The 22,771-nt window shown below is 32.8% G+C and overlaps 1 protein-coding gene across 8 annotated transcripts in view; it reads left to right on the top strand.

Moving 5' to 3' along the window:
- The window catches only part of RUNDC3B (RUN domain containing 3B), a 122,348-nt gene that overhangs the window by 6,575 nt on the left and 93,002 nt on the right, over positions 1-22,771 (top strand). For all 8 annotated transcript variants that reach the window (XM_074367529.1, XM_074367530.1, XM_074367525.1 and 5 more), the window contains exon 2: positions 13,348-13,463. In XM_074367529.1, the coding sequence (XP_074223630.1) occupies positions 13,348-13,463 (116 nt within the window). The remainder of the gene's footprint in view (positions 1-13,347; positions 13,464-22,771) is intronic.

Below are 22,771 nucleotides of genomic sequence, written 5' to 3'. Positions count from 1 at the left end.
TTCACTTTTTGACTATTAGTGTTTGAATATTCATGACTGTGTATTTTGGTGGATGTATATGCATATTTCTGTCAGGAATATACCCAGGAGTTGAGTTTCTGGGTTATGGCACATATCTATTCAGCTTCAGTGGATACAGCAGTTTCCCAAAGGCATTGTCCCAGGCTGCATACTAGTGAGCAATGTACAGTTGACCCTTGAACAATATAGGGATTAGGGGTGCTGACCCTCGGTGCAATCGAAGATCTGCATATAACTTAACAGTGGGCCCTCTGTATCTGTGGTTCTGCATCCTAAAATTCAAGCAACTGCTGATCAGTAGTACTGTATTTAGTGAAAAAAATCTAAGTGTAAGTGGACCTGTGCAGTTCAAACCCGTGTTGCTCAAGGGTCAACTGTGTAAGAGTTCCAGTTGCCCTACCTCCTCACTAGCACTTGAAATTTTTCTGTCTTCATTTTACCTCTTCTGTATGTTTGATGGCGGATTTACATAGCTTATATTTCTCTGATGTCTGTTGAAGTTAAGCATTTTCCCGTAAGTCTTTTGGCCATTTGGAGATGCTCTTTTGTGAAGTGCCACTTCAAGTCATTTATCAACTGGGATGTCTGAATTTTTGTTTCTTTGATGTTTAGTTCTTTGTACATCTTATGCAGGTTTTTTGTTTTTTGCTCCATGTATGTAATGCAGATATCTTTTCCCATTTGGTGGCTTGATTTTTTATTCTCTGTAAACTGTGTTTTGGTGAGTAGAAGTTTGTAATCGTAAAGTAGTCCACACATTTCCTTCGTGGTTAGTGCTTATTGTGATGTGCTTAAGAAATTGGACTAATGCAAAGTGATGAAAATATTCTTCTGTTTTCTTCTAAAAGCTTTATTGTTGTGCTTTTTTACATCTATATCAACAGTACACTTGTAGTTTATTTTTGTTTATGCTGTGAAATATAGGAGTCAAGGTTAAATATTTTCCTTAGGGAAATCAGTTTGATTTTCATTTATTAAATGTATCATTTATTAAAAAGTATCATTTATTCAATGTTTCATTTATTAAAAAGACGATGTGTTCTCATGGGTGACTGGATCATTTGTGTGTCTGCTTCTGGACTCTCTCTTCCATTCCATTAGCCTATTTGTCCTTGAGCTAATATCATATTGGCTTGATAACTATAACTTTATAATATATTTGGTAATACAAGTTCTCTACTTTTATTGTTCAAGATTGTCTTGGCTATTCTTGGCCTTTGCAAACTAGATTTTAGAATTGGCTCATCAATTTCCATTAAAAATTTTGCTGTAATTTTTATTAAGATTGTACTTAACGTATAAATCAGTTTTGGGAAAGCTGCCATCTCTACAGTATTAAGACATGCAATCCATGAATATAATATGTCCCTTCTTGTATTTAACTGTTGTGAAATTTTTCTCAAAGATTTTTTGTAGTTTTGAATATATAGATAGACATCTCTTCTTAGGTTTGTTCTTCAATATTTGATATTGTTCCTATATTATTATAATAAATAACTTAAATTTTTTCATTTTCTTTCTTTTTTGCTAATATATAGACATAAAATTGACCTTTAAAAATATTGGTCTTGTAATCTAACAGTTTTACCAGATTTGCTTACTAATTCCAACAGCTATTTTGCAGGCTTTTGGGGGTTTTTTTTTTTTGGTCATTCTCAGTATATACTCATGTCTTCTGCTTGTTTTATTTCTTCCCTTTTCAAACTTTATGCCTTTTCTTTCCTGTCTTACTGCACTGGCTAGGACCACAGTATTGCAGAAAACGTTAACAATTTTACCATTAAGTAGGATGTTTCCCTTAGGTTTTTCTTAATGCCCTTCTACTTCTAGATTGCTGAGAATTTTTATCATAAGTAGATACTGAGTACTATGTTATCAAATACTTTTTCTATCAAGGTAAACATATGATTTCTCTTTTTTCTTTTTATGTAGTGAATTACATTAATTGACTTTTTAATTCTAAACTACTCTGGAATTAAAAAAAAACTTAGTTGTGCTGTATTATCTTTTTTTACATATTTTTGCCTTTAGTGAGTTAATATTTTATTTGGAATTTTTACATGTTTGTTCATGGGAGTTATTTGTCTGTAACTGTTCTTTCTTATAGTGTCCTTGTCTAAATTTGTCATTAAGATTATCTGACCTTAAAAAAAAAAAGATTATCTGACCTTATGAAACAAGTTGGGAAAAGTTCTCTTATTCTGTTCTGTAGAAGAATTTATATACGATTAATATTATTTCTTTCTTAAACTTTTGAAATAATTCACCAGGGAAGAAATCTGAACTGCAAATTGTCTTTGTGGGAAGTCTTTTAGTAACAGATTCGATTTATATAATAGATACTGAAAAATTAAGATTTCCTGTTTCTTCTTGTATCAGTTTTAGCAAGTTCTTCAAGGAATACACCCATTTCATGTTATTAAATTTAAACTTAAATTTTTCTAAATATACTCTTCTTTAATTTAATTTTTTATTGAAGGGTAGTTTATTTACAATGTTAGTTTCAGGTGTACAGCAAAGCAATTTAGTTGTGTGTATATATTTTTCCTTCAGGTTCTTTTCCATTATAGCTTATTATGAGAAATTGAATATAGTTCCCTGTGCTGTACAGTAGGTCCTTGTTGTTTATCTATTTTATATCTTAATATCCTCTTTTAAAAATATTTTTATTTATTTATTATTGCATTATTTAATTATTTTATTTTGGCAGGGATAAGGCAATTAGGTTTTTTTATTTTTAGAGAAGGTACTGGGGATTGAAGTCAGGACCTCGGGCATGCTAAGCACACACTCTACCACTTGAGCTATACCCTCCCCCACCTTAATATCCTCTTAATATCTTTTTGTTGCTTAAAAATCTGAAGTTATTTTCTATTTTTCTCTCCTGATACTGCTAATCTCTGTTTTTCCCATTTTTTCCTTGCTAAGAGTGTGTAAATTTTATTAATATTTTCAGAGAACCAACCTTTGACTTTGTTAATTTCCTTTGTTTTACATTTGTTTCTTAATTCATTGATTTCTCTTTGGTCTTTATTGTTTCTTTCCTTCACTTTTTTAAAGTTCCTATTCTTTTTCTAGTTTCTTGAGATGAGAATTTAGATAATTGTTTTTCAGCCTTCTTTCCAACGTATGCGTTTTAAGACTGCAGATTCCCTTCTTTGACATTACTTTGGGATAGTAAACAAGATGTAAAATTTGTATCTTCATTGTTTATTACTTTAAAATGTTTTCCAATTTATGTTGGGATTTCTTCTTTGACTCATGGGTTTTTTTTTAACTCAGCTGAGGATTTCTGTTTTGAGTTATTGATTTCTGACTTAATTCCACTGTGCAGAAAATACTTGAAAAGATTTTAGTTCTGATTTTTTGTTTATGCTTGCTTTATGATGCACCATATGGTTAATTCTGATAAATATTCTGTGTGCACTTGAGAAGAATATTAACAGTCATCCCTATTTATCCACTGTTTCTACATCTACTGATATGGAAGGCCAGTGTAAGGGACTTGAGCATCCGTGGATTTTGGTATCCTCAGGGGTCTTGGAACCAATTCCCCACAGATATCAAGGGACTACTGTATTCTGTCATTGTTGATTACATGCTCTATATATGCCAATTAGATCTAGTATGTTGTGTTCATATCTTCTGTATCCTTCCTAGTTTTTTGTATGCTTAGTCTGATATTGATAGAGATGTGTTAAAATCTACCTCTGTGAGTATAGGTTTGTCGGTTTCTCCTTTTAGTTATGCCTTTTTTTTGCTATAAATATTTTGTTGCTCTATTACTAGCTGTGTGCAGATTAAGAATTGTGATCTCTTCCTAGTGGTTTGATTCCTTTGTTATCATGAAATGTCCTTCTTTACCTCTAATACTGTTCTTACCTTCTAAAGTCTATTTTTTCTGCTATTAACATAGTGAAAACAGTTTTTTAGTTAACATTTGCATGATGTATCTTTTACCATTCTTGTTTTTGGTAATGTTATTGTTCTTTTTTATTGAAGTATAGTTGATTTACAACATTGTATTAATTTCTGGTGTACGGCATAGTGATTCACTTATACATATATATATGTATTTTTTCATATTCTTTCTCATTATAGGTTTTTACAAGCTACTGAATATAATTCCCTGTGCTATACTGTAGGACCTTGTTTATCTATTCTGTATATAGTAGTTTGTATCTGCTAATCCCAAACTCCTACTAATTTATCCCCCACTTTCCCCTTTGATAATGATAAGTTTTTTTTCTATGTCTGTGAGTCTGTTTCTGTTTGTAAATAAATTCATTTGTGTCATTTTTTTAAGATTTCACATGTAAGTGATATCATATGGTATTTGTCTTTCTCTCACTTATTCTACTTAATATGATAATCTCTAGGTACATCCATGTTGCTGCAAATGGCTTGATTTCATTCTTTTTCATGGCCGAGTAGTATTCTGTTGTATTTACATACCACATCTTCTTCATCCAGTCATCTATCAGCATATGTTTAGGTTGCTTACATACATGTAAATAGTGCTGCTATGAATATTGGAGTGCATGTATCTTTTTGAATTGGAGTTTCCTCTGGATATATCCCCAGGAGTGGGATTGCTAGAGCATATGGTAAGTCCATTTTCAGTCTTATAAGGAATTTCCATACTGTTTTCCATAGTGGCTGCACCAAACTACATTCCCACCAGCAGGGTTCCTTTTCCTCCACACCTTCTCCAGCTTTCATCATTCTTAACTTTTAGTATTTCTGTGTCCTTAAATTTAAAGTGTTTCTTTAGGCAGGATAGAATTGGATTTTGCATTTTATCTAGTTTTTTATTTAGAGTATTTAGCCCATTTATATTTCATGTTATTACATTTGGGTGTATGGCTACTATTTTACTATTTGTTTTATGTTCACTTTTTCTCTTATCTTATTTTCTTATATATAAGTATTTTTTATTATTTCATTTATTCCTTATAGTTTTTCTTTCTATGAGCTTGTTGGTCATATATCCTTTTTCTTCTTCTATACAGTTGACTCTTGAACAATGTGCAAGTTAAGAGCGCTGACCTTCCACAAATCAGAAATCCATGCGTAACTTTGCAGTCCGCCCTCCATATCTGCAATTCTACATCCTTGGATTGTACAGTACTGTAGTATTTATCTATGGGGAAAAAATCCACGTATAAGTGGACTTCTGCAGTTCAAACCTGTGTTGTTCAAGGGTCAACTGTTGATATATTGATTTCTATCCTTATGGCACTTACCCTTGATTTATTATGATTTAATGCAATTTTAACTTTTACAACTTCTCTAATAATGTTAGAACCATTTATCCCCCCTCATCCTAAGACATACTTTTAAAATCTACATACATTTTAAATTCTGCAAGATTATTTTGTTACTATATTTTATACTTGATATTCAGGCAATATACATTTGTATTTTTGTTTTCCATTGTTCTTCCATCAGTTTTGGAAACATTTTGGCTGTTATCTTCTTAACATTGCAATTATATGTGTGTTAAACGTTACCAGGCCCCACTTGACTCATGTTCTTTCCTGTATTTTCTATTCTCATTTCCTCTCTGTGCTTCACTTTATGTATTTTATATTGACTTCTTTTTCCATTCATTAATCATGTCTTCTGTTGTGCCTCATCTGTTGTTTATCCCATCAAATGAGTTTTCAATTTCAGATAGTTCTAGAATTTCTATTTGATTCTTTTTTTTAAAGACTCTAATCCTCTGATAAAAATACCTACCTTTTCATCTGTATTCATCTTTTCCTCTATTCTCAAGAACATATTAATCATACTTATTTTAAAATTCTTATCAGTGATCTAGAATATTGGATCATCTTTACATCTGTTTTTATTGTCTGTTTTCTCTCTCCTTCTATCATTTTGTCATACAGTGTTACCTTTTGGCATGTCTAGAATTTTTTAACTGAATGCCTGAAGTATGTATTAAAATTTTTCTTTAGCACTTCTGTTGTTCTTTCAGTATTTTTACACTTACCCTTTTGTCCATCATTATGTATCCAGAGTATTCATTAGAACTTAACATATAGTAGAAAGAGACCACCATGGAGCATATAGATGGAATATACCACCCAATTTGAGGAAAACATGGCCAAGAGCATACTAGTGCCCATGACTAATAGTACAGAATAGTGCTCTCTTTCCCTTACTAATGTTATCTTCCTGTGGAAGATTGTGTGGTGACTGATCACCTTCATCCAGTCAGGGATTATGCTGAATCCAGGCTGGACTTTAGCGCTGTTAAGTCTTGGTCAGGTTTTAGTTTGCCCTGGCCTTTCAGGATTTTCTACCTAGGTTTTATCTCTTTTCCAGTACCCTTTCTTTGGTAGTCCTGAACTATTATTTTGTGTTCTGAAACTACAAAATGCTTTATTCTGTTTTTCAAGATTAGGGTTTTAGTTTCCTGATGGAGAGAAAGTCGTACTGTGTTTGAGGCCTTCACAAGTCTGCTTCAAAAGCTTTCCTAGTTTATCTGTTCCCCACTAACAGCTTTTTGTAGGTGCAGACTCTGCCAGCACTCAAAACTGGCAGATACTCCTGGGTAAAAGAAAAGCAATCAGCTTTTTTGAGCTTCCCCCTTTTCTGGAGTCTTAGCTTTTCTAATTCTCATTGTTTCAGCAACTCTCTGCAGCCTTCAAACATATGATATCTGTACTCCTCCTCTCCCCCCAGTTTTTCTAGTTGTACTCTGTGAGAACACTGGTCTACTGGAAAGGGAATGTGTGCTAACGTTTAGTAATTTTTGAATAAGTCAACTCTGTGTTAAATACTTTATGTATGCCAACTCCTTTAATCTTCACAATAATTAGGTAATTGATTGCTGAGGACAGTGTGGTTCATAGAAGTGAAGGGTCTTGACAAGGAATGGGTAATAGCAGAGCCTGGTGTGAATCCAGGGCTGTTGGATATCAGAGCCCCTGTTCTGCCTATTGCTGTACTGCTGTTACCTAGTTTACTAGATAGCTTCCCTATGATAAGATATATTCCTTCAATGTTTTTATTTGTCATCGAATAAAGAACAATTGAACTCCAGAGGTATATGTGACCTAAGTGTACAGTTAAAGTGTTCCTTATTAACATCATCCAAATTGGGAGTTCTTTCATATAATAAGTCAAATGAGTTATTTTAAGATGGGACATTTTCTTGGTTTGGTAACTTTCCAATTTTAGATAATTTTTAAAAATTTTCTTCCCTTTTTTTAAGATAGTGTGTCAATGTTAATTTTTATGTTGTGCAATCTGCTGTTATCTGTCTGTTTATATAGTAATAAAAGATGTTAATAATATAGTAGCTCAGCCTTAAGGTGCCTAGATTAACAATTCTCTTTTAAAAGAAATTTTGATGATACAGGTGGGAAAAATATTTTAAAATATACTTCTACCTATTTCCTTTTAATTTTTACATTGAGCAAAATTAAAAAAAAAATGATGAACACTATGGTAGAAGAGTCTTTTGAGTTTCAGGGCACATATTCCAGAGAAGATAGAACTTTTTTTCCTGTGTTCCAATAAAAGTTTATTTATAGAATCAGGCAAGTGAATGGATTTGTCCTGCGGACAGTAGTCTACAGACTCTTGCTACGTGCATATATTTTTTTTCTCCTTATAGAAGAGTTTAAATTATAGAAAAAATAAAAGAGAAAGTGTACATAATGGCTGGGAATTCTTAACTTGTGTAAAACTTGAAAAAATAAGGCAAATTGCTAATTCAAAAAGATTTTGGGAGTTTCTGGTGTAAAATGTAACAAAAGAAATAGCCCTTCCAATCAACAGATACCTGGATACTGTCCTCATTTTCATCTGTAGATACATTTTACATTTCATTTGAAAGGGGATTGTATCATATCTCTCGGCAGTGTCTCCTTGTTGATCATTGATGGTGGGTATTAATGGCAGAGTATAGTTACCCTACCCCTTTGGTAAAGACTACTAACAATGATAATATAAGAAATCTCGTAAATTTGGTATGAAATAGTGGAAAGAATTCTCATAATTTGGACACTTATGTTCTATTTAAAAATATCACTCTTCTGAAGGATTATAACTTTTCTGAACCCTTGAAATGTGATGATTATTGTTACTTTTATGTACTGTAGTTATCTTCAGGTATAATTCCATGTAAAGGGACATAACGGTATAGATGAAATCTTTTGTGAAATTAATTTTTTTGTGAAGTATATTTGGTACATGGTTAACATTATATAAGCTTGTTATAAAGATATGGGAGTACATTTCTTTTCTACTTGATTGCACTGTATATATATGAATATGTATGTGTATATTACTAATGCAAGGCCTTAAATATTAAAGTGCATTTCCATTTTTAAAATACTTTTTTTCCAATAAAGAGTGTAGATATGTAACAAAGTAATCTTATTTTTTACTTTGTTGTCACATTTTTTTGCTTCTTAATTCTTTTTAGTTACAATTATATTACCAACCTATGAACTATGGAAGGAATTAATTTAATGGATATAATGAGGATTTTTTAAAATATAGTTTTGGTAACCATCTCGTCTTTCTTGGTATGTTGCTAAAGGAAAAGAGGTAGTTCCTGCTTTCTTAAGTATGAAGGTTTTAGTTGCAATCATTCTTTCTTAATTCTAACCGAACAGAACTTCTCTTTGGAAATTTGAGTCCTTTAGAAAATTGAAGGTGGGAAAGAGAATCTTTTAAGACAGAGACATTTGAAAAACCTCACATAATTAAAAGACCATTTTATGTAAATTTTTGACTTTTTAATTCTTATGTAAAAGCTGTTACTTAGACTTGATTTGATATTTTTAGACATTCATCAAATTGTCATTGCATTATTTTAAAATCAGTCCTCTTTAGGAAATAGATGACTAATATTAATGTCATTATCAGGAAATAGCTCAGCATCTGTGTGATATTTTTCAGATGTATTGAAATTCTTTTTACAGGTTTGGTTTTCATAGCATGTCTTAAGTGTTATGGAGGAAAAGATTCTCATTATTCTGGCATAATGGAGCTAGCCACGTGATTCTAGAGAAGTAATGTTGAGTGGGAGGAGTTGGCTAGCTAGAAGTAAAACATAGACTCCAAAGAACTAATTTGCTTTCTGAAGTTTTGTTTTGTGTTGGTAGGAGGAAAGCAGGCTATAAATGATGAAGCAATGCTGGGAAAAATTATTTTTCTTCATTACTAATCTTATTATAATAGAAATTATTTTAAATGCTTCTTGCCCTTAAAATAGCTTCATGCTTGGAAATAACAGAAATTGTGTCTAATGATATGCTTTGGGATATTTGTGCTTTGCTTTTGTTTTAGTTTTTAGTAAGAAACTAATCTGACTAAAAGTAAAAGTCATAACAGTGCTCTGAGATTCACCATTTTAGGCTTTCATCATGCAAATAGTTTCTTCCATAGGAGACAGTTGGCTGATAACATGAGACAAAAAAATTTTTATCAACTACTGATTGATCCGCATATGGCTCTTGATGCTACAAAAATGTGTTACTCTCCATGGCTTTTTCTTCCCATTTGCAAAATACAATAGGTAATGTTGTATTATTCCTGGAGGACAGTAGTGACTAAAATCTTATTAGACTATATTACAGGTGGAAATTGAGTTCTAATCTAGCTCTTTTTGATGAAATAAGCACGTACTATTTTTATATTTAAATATAATTTTCAGTTGCTTTCACCAATGTGCATTACTGTCCTAATCTTTTAAAAGGGTAGATTACTCATTTACCTTGCGTATGATTGCAGAGTTAGATTTCCTATTCCCTTCTATCTATTAAAGATTAGAGAGAAACATTCAAACGTTTGAAAGTTTCCTTCTGTTTAGGTCAAAGGTGGAGGTGATGACTGTGTGTATGGTTTTTGTTTATTCATTTGAGGAGCACTTCCCAGTTCATTCTCTTACTGAATAAGAACATTATACTTATCTATTTTTATGAAAAGTTTGCTGAAGATTGGCAGCACTTTTCTTGTGTATTGTCGATGAAAAGGATATATGAAACAACAATGAGTTTTCAAGTCCCTCTTTAATCTGGTTTTGGTCTACCTTCTTTTTATTTCTATTCATTTACTCATGTATTACATCTAGTATTTATCTATCTTGACTGTAAGATATAAGAAACCAAATTCATTAGTGTTACTTCTTACGTGTTCTTTTTTTCCTCTCTCTCTTTACATAATGACTTCCATGGAACTCCAGTTGCTGTTGTAGATAATACTACATAGCTGAACATTAATCTATCTCAGCCTTTCCTAGAGTTATTCATCTGAACCAAAGAAGATGAAAAATTATTTGAGTAACTTTTCTCTATGATGTATAAGTAGTACCATTCTAGTTGCACTGTTAATTTCATTACATACAAGGAATGCCTTAGAGTAGTGGTTCCTTTTGTGCTCTTGTGCTCAGACCCTTTTTGAGGTCTGAAATGTCAAAATTATTTTTTAACAAGCTTAAGATATTATTTGCTTTTTTGTTCCCATTAAAAAAAAATGTACAGTAGCGTTTTCCAGAGGCTGCATGGTGTGCGATATTAGATATTGAGTGCAGAAACAGGTATGAGAATCTAGTTATTTTCTGTTGAACACAACATTAAAGATATTTGCACAGATGCAAAATAATGCTATTGCCACTTTTTGTTTTGGAAAATATAGTTTTAATAAAATATTTATACTAACATGTGATGGGTTTATTCTGTTTAAAATTAATCAGTATGGCATTCCTCACTTTGCACAATTCCAATATGCACTAATTTTAGTTACCACAATGTAGTTAATACTGGTCCCACAACAACACAGTTATAATTTGACTACGACTGTATTCTGTGAGTAACTGCATGAACTAAAACTTTGCTGCTAGTTCTTTAGTCCACGGACCACTGTGTAAATAACAGATGCACATCATGATTAGTGACCAGTCACACCACTTCTTTCAAAATCTGTCTAGCATTGGTCACTATGCGTCTGTTACACAGAAATCAAAACCTGTAGTTGTGTTGCTTCCTTGTCTCTGGGTTGTAAACCGATGTGTTGTTTTACAAAAATGCATGATTGAAAGAGTAAATTGGCCAACAGAGACAAAACTGTGGCAAAGAAACAGAAAGTGGTAATGCTGAAAGTGAAATTGGAATGAAACAAAAGTGGAATCCTAGAATAAACAGTTGATTGTGGAGATGTTGACACTGGTGCTGTTCAGGAGAGTTGAGATATTCTGCCAGAAGAACTTACTGAAGGTGAACATATTGATATAAATGACCAAAGTGGTTGTGACAGAAAGGATGAAGGTGTCCCAGAGGCAGTGATGCTGGCAAATCACTTCACGTTCTAGAGCCTGTCAGAGATTTTCACCACTTTGAAACGGCACAGGATAAAATGTTGGAGATGGATCCAAATTTAGAATATGACAATTTGCCAAGGCATAGAAAACTTGCTCATGCATTTTTGTCTTATATAATGAGAAAAGAAAGCAAGCACTGTTTAAACCACTCTTGACAGGTTTTTTTTACAAAGACACTGTAATTCTCAGTATTGCTAATGTTTTAAATTACAGTGTTGCTAAATAAGTATGTTTGATTTTTTTTTCCATTTTCTTATGAATTATAACTGGCAGTGAGAGTTTTTAATGTTTTGACAAAAATTTGTAAATGGCACAAAATAATTGTAATTCTTTCCATTGATTGTTAAGATCACTCTGCATGGTTTCAGCTTGCATGGTCATTTTTATGGTCCCGCTTGACTGTGCAAAGGGAGGACTGTCTCTATTTTAAACATTTCTCAGTTCTAATATAGTAAGTGTTGATAGATACCACTCGTCTAAACAAATCTCTTTATATTTCTCTTTATACTTGTCTCCTGTATCTTTGGCCCTGATTGAATAATCATTGCCAGTAAGCCTAAAACCTAAGGAACAGTTTGTGCTCCTTTATCTCCCTCATAGTTTGCATTTCTAATTATTTAACAGCCACATCGTTACCCCTTCTCTTCATACCTTTGTGATTCTGTCTTTACTCAGGCGCTCATCTATTGGCCTTGTGGGTTATGAGTATAAAGGGGTGGTCTGACTATAGAGGGACAGCATGAGGGAGTTGCTAGGGGCAGCAGCACTGTTCTATATCCTGATTTTGACCCTGGTTACATGAATGTATACATGTTAAAAGTCATAAACTAATGAACTTATTTACAAAACAGAAAGATAACAGACATAGAAAACAAACTCACGGTTACCAAAGGGAAGGGCAGGAGAGGGATAAATTAGGAGTTTGGGACTAGCAGCTAGAAACTGCTATATATAAAATAGGGAAACAACAAAATCTTCATGTATAGTACATAGAGCTACATTCAGTATCTTGTTACAACCTGCAATGAAAAGGAGTGTGAAAAAGAATCTATATATGTATAACTGAATCACTATGCTGTACACCAGAAACTAACACAACATTGTAAATCAACTAGACTGCAATTTGAAAAAATTACAAACTTTTTTTGTCTTGCTGTGACATTAGCCTTTAAATGTTTCTTTGCCACTCCCACAAAATCAGTCTTACAAATAAATCAACAAGTACTTAAGAGAGTCCATTGTTCATGGCATTGCCCTGTGTGCAGAGGAAAATGTAAACATTCAGAAGATATGTTCCTGCCCTGGAGGAATTTATATTCTAATAAGATAGAGATAGACAATACAAATAGTAACAGTAAGATAAGTTGTAATCATCCTTAAGGGAGATACAAACGAAGTGCTAGTTTGTGCTAGGAACATGTAGGAGGATAGTCCTTCATTGAAGACATAGCATTTGAGCTGAGTTTTGGAAAACGCAGATTATTGGCAGTCAAAAACAGAGACAAAGGACATTCATAAGAGAAAAAATATCGCACACTTTACAGAATTATAACTCTTCCTATTTTAGCTCATGAGAACTTTGAATCCACACTTAATGAATACTCACATCCTATTTTATTCAATTTTGTGCTCCAAAATTCTTAAAAGCATTTTGGTGTGATGTTCAAATCTCGTACTAGTAGTATTATGGCTTTGTACTTAATAATTTAGGTCATTTTTTGATTCTGCTTTTAATGGCTCTGTGGACAGTAAACCATTCCTAAGACTTAATGTAGTCAACAGATATTAATATGTAAGTGAAAAGCCTGATATTTCTTTAAAATTTTCTATTTACAGACTGAATTTGAGTAAATGGAGTTTTCAGAATATATAATCTTATAAAGTATGTCTGTAACATCTCCCCAAATTGCTTTCTTCCAGTTTTTCCAATTTAGGTGAGTGAATCAAGTCTTTTTAAAAGCAGTAATCTTTTTTTTTTCCTATAGGTTTTCTGTGAAGACCCTGATTGATCGGTCCTGCTTTGAGACCATTGATGATTCTTCTCCTGAATTTAACAATTTTGCAGCTATTTTGGAGCAGATTCTAAGTCACCGGCTAAAAGGTAACAACGCTAATATATTATTTATTCTCCCAACATCTCTCTTATTAACAAGTTTGAAATTTTAAAAGCCATACAGTCTGGTATATACATACAGCAGCCACGCAGCATCTTGAGAAACATAAAACTGATTTTAGAATGCCTAATCTTTTGACTTTTGTCCCTGATAAAGAATCTCTATTCTTGATTTATACCCGTTTCCAGGATGCATAAAAAATATTGAGTATATTAATTGCTGCATGTAAGAAGCAGAATCACTTTCTACATGTAAATTAAAATAAAAGCTCAAGTTAAAAGGTAGCTTATTTCCAAAGATTACTAGATGGTATTTTAATAAATTTACAAAGAAGCATCCAGGCATTAAGTTTGTTTGGTTAATCTTTTCTTCATTAAACTCGGAATCTTTGAAAAATTTTTAGCAATAAGTAGGTTAAAAAGAGCTATGTAATGGAGATGCTGGACTTTGGTTTTTTAAAAAATAAATCAGTAAATATATTTATGTCAGAAACAAATCTTTTAAGATTTAACAATAAGATAGGAGCTGTGTTCTCTCAGAATTACAAAGTATTTTAAAATTAAAAGTATCTATCTGTAAAATATTGCTGAATATCAAGAAATATTATGTAGTAGGAATCTTAGTAATAATAAATAATAACTTTATCACATTAATTCCATTATCTAGTTTTCCTGAAGGAAACTTGGTCGTTAGAAGTTTTAACTTAAGTTTTTATTATCTTTACAATCTTTATGGTATGGTAGTTTCAAATAAGTAATCTGCTTTGGTAATATAATTTATGAGAATCAAATTTAATCTGAAGGGTAATTCTATCCTGTGTTTTTTCTATGCCAAAAGCATCAAGTTTTACTGTAATTGTTCAGATCAGTTGAACAATCCTGTGGACTTACAACAAACAGTTGAAACTAAATAGGGTAACAAAATTTGAAGTCTTTCAGCCCTAAGCAGTTTAAAATCGGATCCATAAAATTTTCTGTTAAAAGTTGGTTACTCTGTGTTTAAAAGGGTTGTTTATTTATTTTTCTTATTTTTGCTGTTCTGTATTTTCTAAATTTTCTGCCATTAATATGTGACCTTTCATAAGAGAATAAATTTTATGAAAACACAGGGTCTAAAAGTATTTTGAAATATTGTCATGGTTACAATATTGTGTAGTGATCATATTTTAAAATTTTATACATTTATAAATAATACTTTACTTTAAAACACATGTAATATGGTAGAGCTTGATATATTTTAATGTTCACAAGTGTTTTATCACAGGGCCTCAATTCCCTTGATGTGGGATACCATTTGGCATATAATTCACTCACAAAATATGTGAACAACTACAACAGCTGTAAACAACTAAAACAATTAGACCATGTTGATATAGCCTTGCTGAGTGATGGGATAGACTCACTGCCATAAGTGGACCCCTCCTGCATGCCTGTCTGCCATCTTCTGAGTCATGCCTCAGCAAAATGTCGATCATAGACCTCTAGGCTTACTTCACCATGAATGTTATTCCTGAGAAGCCAGTGAACTACTGCATTGAAAATAGAATCTCTAGTTGATTTATAGATCAGAATTCCTCTAGTATGACAGACCCCATAAGAAAGATGATTCAGTGAGATTTATGTGAATTTTTTAAGGTAGGTAAGATTAATAATTAATAATAATGTGCTTTTAGAAAAAGTTTCTATAGGTCAGCTATTATGGTCACTGTTATTAGTATAGGTATGAATCATGAGATGATCTATAACTTTCAAAATCAGGTAGTTTATTAAAGATTCAAGTGTCTAGAAACATTCACATAGTATTTTCCATTTTTTGGTATTCTAATATGCAATGAATTGCTTTTACTTTTAGAGAAGTTATGTAGTTATTTTGCTAGTACAGTGTGTTCACTTAAAATTTATTTAACAATTTTTCTAATGTTTTTCTTGATAAAAGTACACTTTTAAAATATGCAAATTCATGGGTTTATAAGATTTACTTTTCTCCAGCTACTTTTTATGTTTGGAAGAAAAGGGCTTTTAGTTCATCAGTTTTTTTTAGAGAAAGATACAATTCACCCCCAGGCACAAAATAGGCTGTGCTGACACAGGTACCATGAAGAGCTTCATTTATTCTAAAAGCCCCATTATTGAAGAAAAGGAGGACTTTAAAATCACATTTATTAATCTTGTTTGTAATAATCCCTTAATAAGACGATGATCTTACTTTTCTGGAATATAGCTGAGAACTAAGAATTAATCACAGAATATTCAGAGAGGCCTTAGTTCATGTCTTAAGTTCAGTCATTTTGAACTTTATTTCTTTTAAAGCGTAATCCTTCTCTCCAGCCCACTCCCACCTCCCGTAATAAAAGTCAGTACAGATGCTGGATATATAAAATGGAAGGTCTGTTGAAGCTGGGTGGGGAAATCTGGCATTTTGCCAGCTCAGCAGCAATCACACTCCACACCCAGCTCCACAGCACCACTCCAATAGCACCATGAATCATAGATTAAAAATCGCTACTCTAGTCTCCCTCCTACTGAAACAATCTGCTCAGTGGTATTTCCTACTGGTGGACATACAGTCTTTGTTTTAATACTTCTGATACCTGGGAACTTAGGATAGTAAGTCCATCACATTTTGGGCAGTTCAGATTATTAGGAAATTCTTATGTATATGAAGCCAACTTATCTAATTATGCTTTGATCTATTTTCTGCTACTTTTTAAAATAGCCTAATAAATATTAAAAGATTACTATTATATAATCCTTTTTCCTCAGTTCCCCTTTTTCTTTCTTCCAGGTATAGTGTCCCTAGTTCTTTCAGTCTTTTGAAGGCACTATAATCTTAGTTATTCTTCTGGTTTATCACTGGTTTACCAGATCTTAAAATCTGATATTGAGAGTTAAGTGCTTCAGATAGGCGAACCTCTATATTAGTTAGAATTTGAGGTTACAGTGACTTTTTGATTTCCACGTCACACTTATGTTCATGTTGAAATTAAGGCTAAGTAAAATTCTGAGGCTTTAAAAAAAAATTGAACTATTGGCTCATCTTATATTTTAGATTCTCTAAATTAGCTGCCTGAGATCAAGTTTGATAGGGGTAAATGCAGTATTATTTTCTTCATCGTCCATTTTAGGGATGGATGAGGTGGCTATGAAAATGAAATTTAGGAGGAATTCTACTTCCAGGAAGGTAAAGTGGACATACTTTCCCCTGTTTCCTCCAGTAAGTATAACCCAAAACCCTGGACCTATAAAACATGAGACTTTGAAAGGTAGGGAGAAGTCTAGGGACTTCAGGACCTTAGGAATGATATGGTGGCCAGTTTCTTGGATTTTCTGGTTGCTTTATATCTAAAATTGAGTACTAGATAAGCCAATTGCCTGCAAATATCAGCAGGCATGTGCATGTGCCCCAAGGACCTGCCCTCTCTAGCTAAAGGACCAGGAATAGTACCAGCCTCGCAGAACACAAGACTTTTAGACAATATCTGCTCTACTTTAGCCAAATACCACAGAGGCACCGCTGTACCACCACCATCCAGGCCAGAAAAGACTGAATGGAGAATCTAGAATTCCACCCTCATGGAGCTGTAACAGAATATCATAACAGCGCCACAGAGTGATATCAGAGAAGACAAAATTGCTGAGACTTCTTTCCTCCTGGCTGATTGTGAGCCTTGTCATTTCTTGCGTTCCAAGGTCCCTAAGCCAATCTTCCTTTTATTCTCCACCGTCAGAATCTTCTTATGTTTGTTTTGGTTGTATTTAGCAAGAGGAAAGTGCATCTACTTTAACCTTTCTGGAACCAGAAATCTCCTTTAAATTTTTTAATGTGAAGAATTGCATTAATAGTTTTTCTAATGTTAATTCATCCATATAGCCTTGGAAAAAAATCTAACTTGAACCTCATGTATTATTTTAAAATGCTTTGTCAGACTTAGGATTTAGTTTGCTAGTTTTTTAGGAGTTTTTATTCTGAGTTTAAGAGCAAAATTTGTCTATAATTTTTCTGTTTGGTACTTATTTTGGTTTTTGTTATCTAGATTATATTTGCCTCATTAAATAAATGAAGGTGTTTTAGCTTTCATTATTCTTTGGAAGAATTTTGCATAAGCTTGGATTCCTCTATTAGGTAGAATTTGCCAGTAAAAACTCTGGGTCAAGGAGGGGACAGTGGTTTGTGTGTGCACAAGTGCAGCTTAACTACTCATTTACTTTCTTTAACGCTTATAGGTCTATTTAGGTTGTTGATTTCTCTATTCTATATCGTATTCTACAGTTGTCAATTTCTTCTATATCCTCCTACTTAATCTCTAGTTGGTTGCAGTATTTTCTTTTAATGAGACACACTTAAAATAGATGAATTCAACTGAATGGTTTAATAAAGTCAAAACTCCCTGAAGAGATCTAGAGACCAAACTTAAGGCCATATTCATATCTTTATGATGTTAAAAGCGAAGATTCTGCTTTAAAAAAAAAAAAAACTATTCTGTACCCTCATTGTTTGTGAGCCATCCCCCTCCTCTAAAGGATTTGGTACACAGTCATCCCTCAATATCTGTGGAGGATTGATTCCAGGACTCCCTGATCCCCAAATCAGCAGATACCCAAGTCTCTTATACAAGGTGGCATAGTATTTGCATATAACCTACGCATATACTCCTGTATAGTTTAAATCATCTCTAGATTACGTATAATACTGAATACAGTGTAAATGCTATGTAAATAGTTGCCAGTACCTGCCAAATTCAAGATTTGGTTTTTTGGAACTTTCTGGAATTAAAAATTTTTTATCCATCCATGATTGGTTGAATGCATGGATGTGGAGGTCCAACAATGTTTAATTCAGGTTGCTGTTAAAGAATGAAGCAAAAATTCCATCAGTAAATACCTGATATTATTTTCCACACAAATGTCAGCTAGTCGGTCCCCTTTTGCATCCCTAATGTTGGTTATTAGTTATTTTTCCCTCTTTTTTTCATGAGCGGTATTGCCAGAATTTGAATTTGTCAGTTTTATTAGTCTTTCAAATAACTAATTTATGTCTTTGTTGACCATTTATATGTACTAATAGTATTATTGTTTCCTCTATTATATCTTTTTTGATCATATTCTGTTTATACTGAACTCTATGCAGATTAATTTTCAACCTTCTCTCCAAGTACTGCTTTGGCTACATTTACAAGTCTGGAATGTGTTATTTTCATTAACATTCATCTTTAAGTAATTTCTATTTTTAATTATTGTTTATTCTTTGGCTTATGTGTTATTTGAAAGTTAATTTTTAAAGTTTCTGAAAATAGGCACTTTTACCCTTTCATTTTTACTGCCGTGTTGATTGAATTATGGTCAGAGAATTTGGTCTGTATGGCACATTTTTTGAAATTTGTAAGATTTGCTTAATGGCCTGGCTTATGATTAGTTTTAATAAGTGTTCCATATTGAGAAGAATGTGTATTCTCTAATTGCTGATTATGTCTTTCAAATGATAGTCGCATTTTTGTCAGCTTGATCTGTTAATAACTTAGAAACAAATTATTTTATTATTCTGATGGATTTATCAAGTTATCCGGTGGATATATGTTTGTTTTTGCTTTCTGTATTTTGAGTCTATTTTGATGCATTCAGTTTTGGAGTTTTTCTAGATTCCTTTATTTTCTATTTGTTTTTCATTGTTTGCCTTTTAAGGATTTCTGTGTTTTTGTTTTTTTTTTTCATGTACTTGCTATGTTTTAAAGTGTATTTATTATATTTTATCCAGCGTTTCTAATTTTTGTTTTGTTTTGTGTTGGGAATAAGGAAGATTTTTTCCTAAAATTCCATGTTTCCCACTGCATAGTCAAAGTCTTGCTATCTCTAAAGAAAGTTCCAAAACTTTCTCTTCTTTTCTTCTTTGAAAGTTGTCACTGCCCTTTGTTGTTGATTTCAGTGAACAGTTAAGCTTAATAATCAAAGTGTGTAATGTTGAGATAGAACAAGTCTGGCACCAGTTGTTAAGTGTTCATTAGTTCCTTTTAGATAGTATCTATTGTCATGTAATGAAAATGTTTTTAATCAGGAAAAACTCAGACATTATATCACATATACCATAGTAATATATAATCACTATATTATGTAATATGTTCATGTTTATGTAATACAATATGTAATGCATTATATATTTTTTTAATTTTAGTTACCCCTTTTTACCATTTTCCTTTTTTTACATAAATCCACCCATTTCCATTCTCTAGCCCTGACTTTTAATTACTCTTTTGTTCCTGTAGATACAAGGTTATTTTCTACTTGACTATGAGGTCTCCTGGTATTACCCATTGAAACTATTATTTGGGTAACCATCTCACTTTCTACTCTGGTTGCATTCTTCCTTCTGTTTCCTCTTTATTTCCTTTTAGCCAGTTCTTAATAAGCTTTTCCTACAGATGGTTTTTCCTCCTTCCTCTTCTGTGTATTACTACATTCTGAATTCTCCATTTCATTTTTCTTATCTCTGGCAAGTTTCCTATGAAAACTTACCTTATTTTTCTGCTGTATCCTTTTTCAGAATGCATGGGTTCTGTTTATCTTATGTCTTTTAGTATACGGTACATCTTACCACATTATAGCCTTCAAAAGTGACAATTGAAAAAGCTAACTGAACCTATGATGCTAGTGAAAATGGAGTCAGTCCACTACTATGCTAACTTTCTGTTTTAGTATGCTTGGGCTAACATAACAGAATGCCACAGACTGGGTGGCATAAGCAACAGAAATTTATTTCACACAGTGCTGGAGGCTGGAAAGTCCAAGACCAAGGTCCTGGCTGACTCATGTTCTGGTCAGAACTCTTTTCCTGACTTGTAGATAGTTACCTTCTTGCTATGTCCTAACATGGCAGAGAGAGAGAGTGAGAGTGCTCTCTGGTGTCCCTTTTTATGAGGACACTAATCCTAAAGGATCAAGACCTCACCCTTATGACCTCATTTAACATTAATTACTTCCTTATAGGCCGTTTCTCCAGATATAGTCACATTAGATGTTAGGGCATCATCATGTGACTTTGGGGTGATCTCAGTTCAGCCCAACAGCACTTTTCCACCAATTGCAGCTAAAAATTCTGGACTGAATTTTTAAAAAGCAGCTACTTGTATACTTTGGAAAGTAAACAATAGCAGCCAGGTTGGGGAGAGATACTAAAATTTGAAGAAAAACCATCATTAGAGTGAGTGTCCTGTGTATTTTTTTTTCTTCGATATCCTCAGCCTTAACCTGAGGGACCCTTGGTCCTTAATTGTACTGTGGATGCAGAGAGCAGAATCTCTGACAGTAACCCTCTCTTTCTGGCCACAGGATCAGGAAAAAAAGCCTCTGTGAACCAGAGAGTATTGAGGCTTCCCATGTTTTTCTCTTTTTTCTTGCTGCTCTCCCCACAAGAACTTGAGTTGTCCAGAATTGTGCCATAGTGTGATAGGTTAAAACTCAAAGAGAACACCTTGTATTAGGCTAGAGGAATTAGGAAAAGGAGAGACCTGAGAGCTGAAGAGTGTATCAGGGAAGAGAGCACTGACCAGCGAAAGTTCTGGCCTCCCAGCTAAGAATATGAGAATTGAGCTAGGGTACAAACTGCTGCCCGGGTCCCAGAGCAGCATATATGTGAGGAAAGCCCAAAGAAATATAGCTAAGGATTTATGAACTGAACTTACATTGGAACTTCTTCCCACATAAAGCAAGAAAAAACTTGGCAGTCTGATTCTAATTGGGTTGATTGCCTACCAAAAGGAAAAACAAAAATCAAGATACGTTAGGGGATTTTAACAGAATTTAGTCTAAAGATAATATTTAAAACATCCATTATAAAACTTGAAGTTACTTTATATACAAAGAGCCAGAAAAATATGACCAGTTATCAGGAAAAGACAAAGATGCCAGTCTTGAGATGAATTATCAGGCAAAGATGTTAAAGCAGCCATTATAACCATGCTCTGTGATGTAAGGTAAATATTCTTGAAATTAATAGATAAAGAGAATTTCTGAATTGAGAATTTAAAACCTTGTAAAAGGCCAAGTGGAAATTTTAGAACATAAAAGTAAAATATCTGAAATAAGACATTTACTAGGTGGGGTTCTGTAACAGAGTGGAGATTATAGAGCTATGTATGAAGTTGAAAATAGAAATTATCCAAACTGAAGAATCAGCACTTCAGGGACCTGCTGGACAGTAGCAGAAGATGTAACATTTGTATCATTGGAATCCCAGGAGAGGGGGAAGAGATTGGTGCAGAAAATACATTAGAAAAAAATAAAGCTATAAGTTCCTGGATCTGGGAAAGACATAAACTTACAGATCAAGAAGCTTAGCAAACGTCTGAAAAGGTAAACTCAAAATTAAGCACTCCCCAGATACATCATAACCAAACTTCTGAAAATAAAAGACAAAAAATCTTGAAAGAGAAATATATTATGTATAGGGAGCAACAATTCAAATGACTACAGGTGTTTCATCAGAAACCACAGAACACAGTGAAAGAATTGCTTAAGGTTCTGAAAGAAAAGAACTGCCAACTCAGAGTTCTGTATCCTCACAGAGGAAGGCAAAATAAAGAAATACTCAGATGAAGGCAAATTAGAAATTGTTATTAGTAGACCTGGTCTAAAAGAAATGTTAATGAAAGTTCTTCAGACTAAAAAAGATACCAGGGAAACTTAGAACTTTGTGATGAAAAAAGAACAACAGAAATGGTAAATATCTGAGTAAATGTAGCAGATTTTTTTTTTTTTAGCCTCAAGATCTTTAAAATAATAGCTATTGAAAGCAAAAATTACAGCATGTCTTGGGAGGTTTCAGTGTTAGCATATTTAATATAAATGACATTTAAAACAAAAAGGGGAAAGTAAAGGGATCTATATGGTCATGTATTTTACTTGAAATGATAAAATACTAACTCTGAGTAGACTGTTAAAGTTTAGGTTTTACATTGTAATCTCTAAAGCAGTGACTATAATAATACTAAGAGAGCTAGCAAAAAGCCAATAGATAAATTAAAATGGAATGCTGAAAATACTCAAATTACCTAAGATAAGGCAGGTATAAAAAGGATAAACAGAAAACAATCAAATAGTAGACCTAAATCCAATTATATTAATAGTTACATTAAATATGAATGATATAGAAACACCAATTAAATTAAAATAAATTGGTTGGGTTAAAAAAAAACCCTCATTATATAAAATTTAAAAACCACTTTAAATATAAGGATGCAGATTGATTAAAAGTAAAAAGATAGAAAAAGATATTCTATGCAGAAACTAACCAAAAGAAAATTGGA

Source organism: Camelus bactrianus, chromosome 7, assembly GCF_048773025.1.
Source record: "Camelus bactrianus isolate YW-2024 breed Bactrian camel chromosome 7, ASM4877302v1, whole genome shotgun sequence".
NCBI lineage: Eukaryota > Metazoa > Chordata > Mammalia > Artiodactyla > Camelidae > Camelus > Camelus bactrianus.
This window is presented reverse-complemented; position numbering and strand designations above follow the sequence as displayed.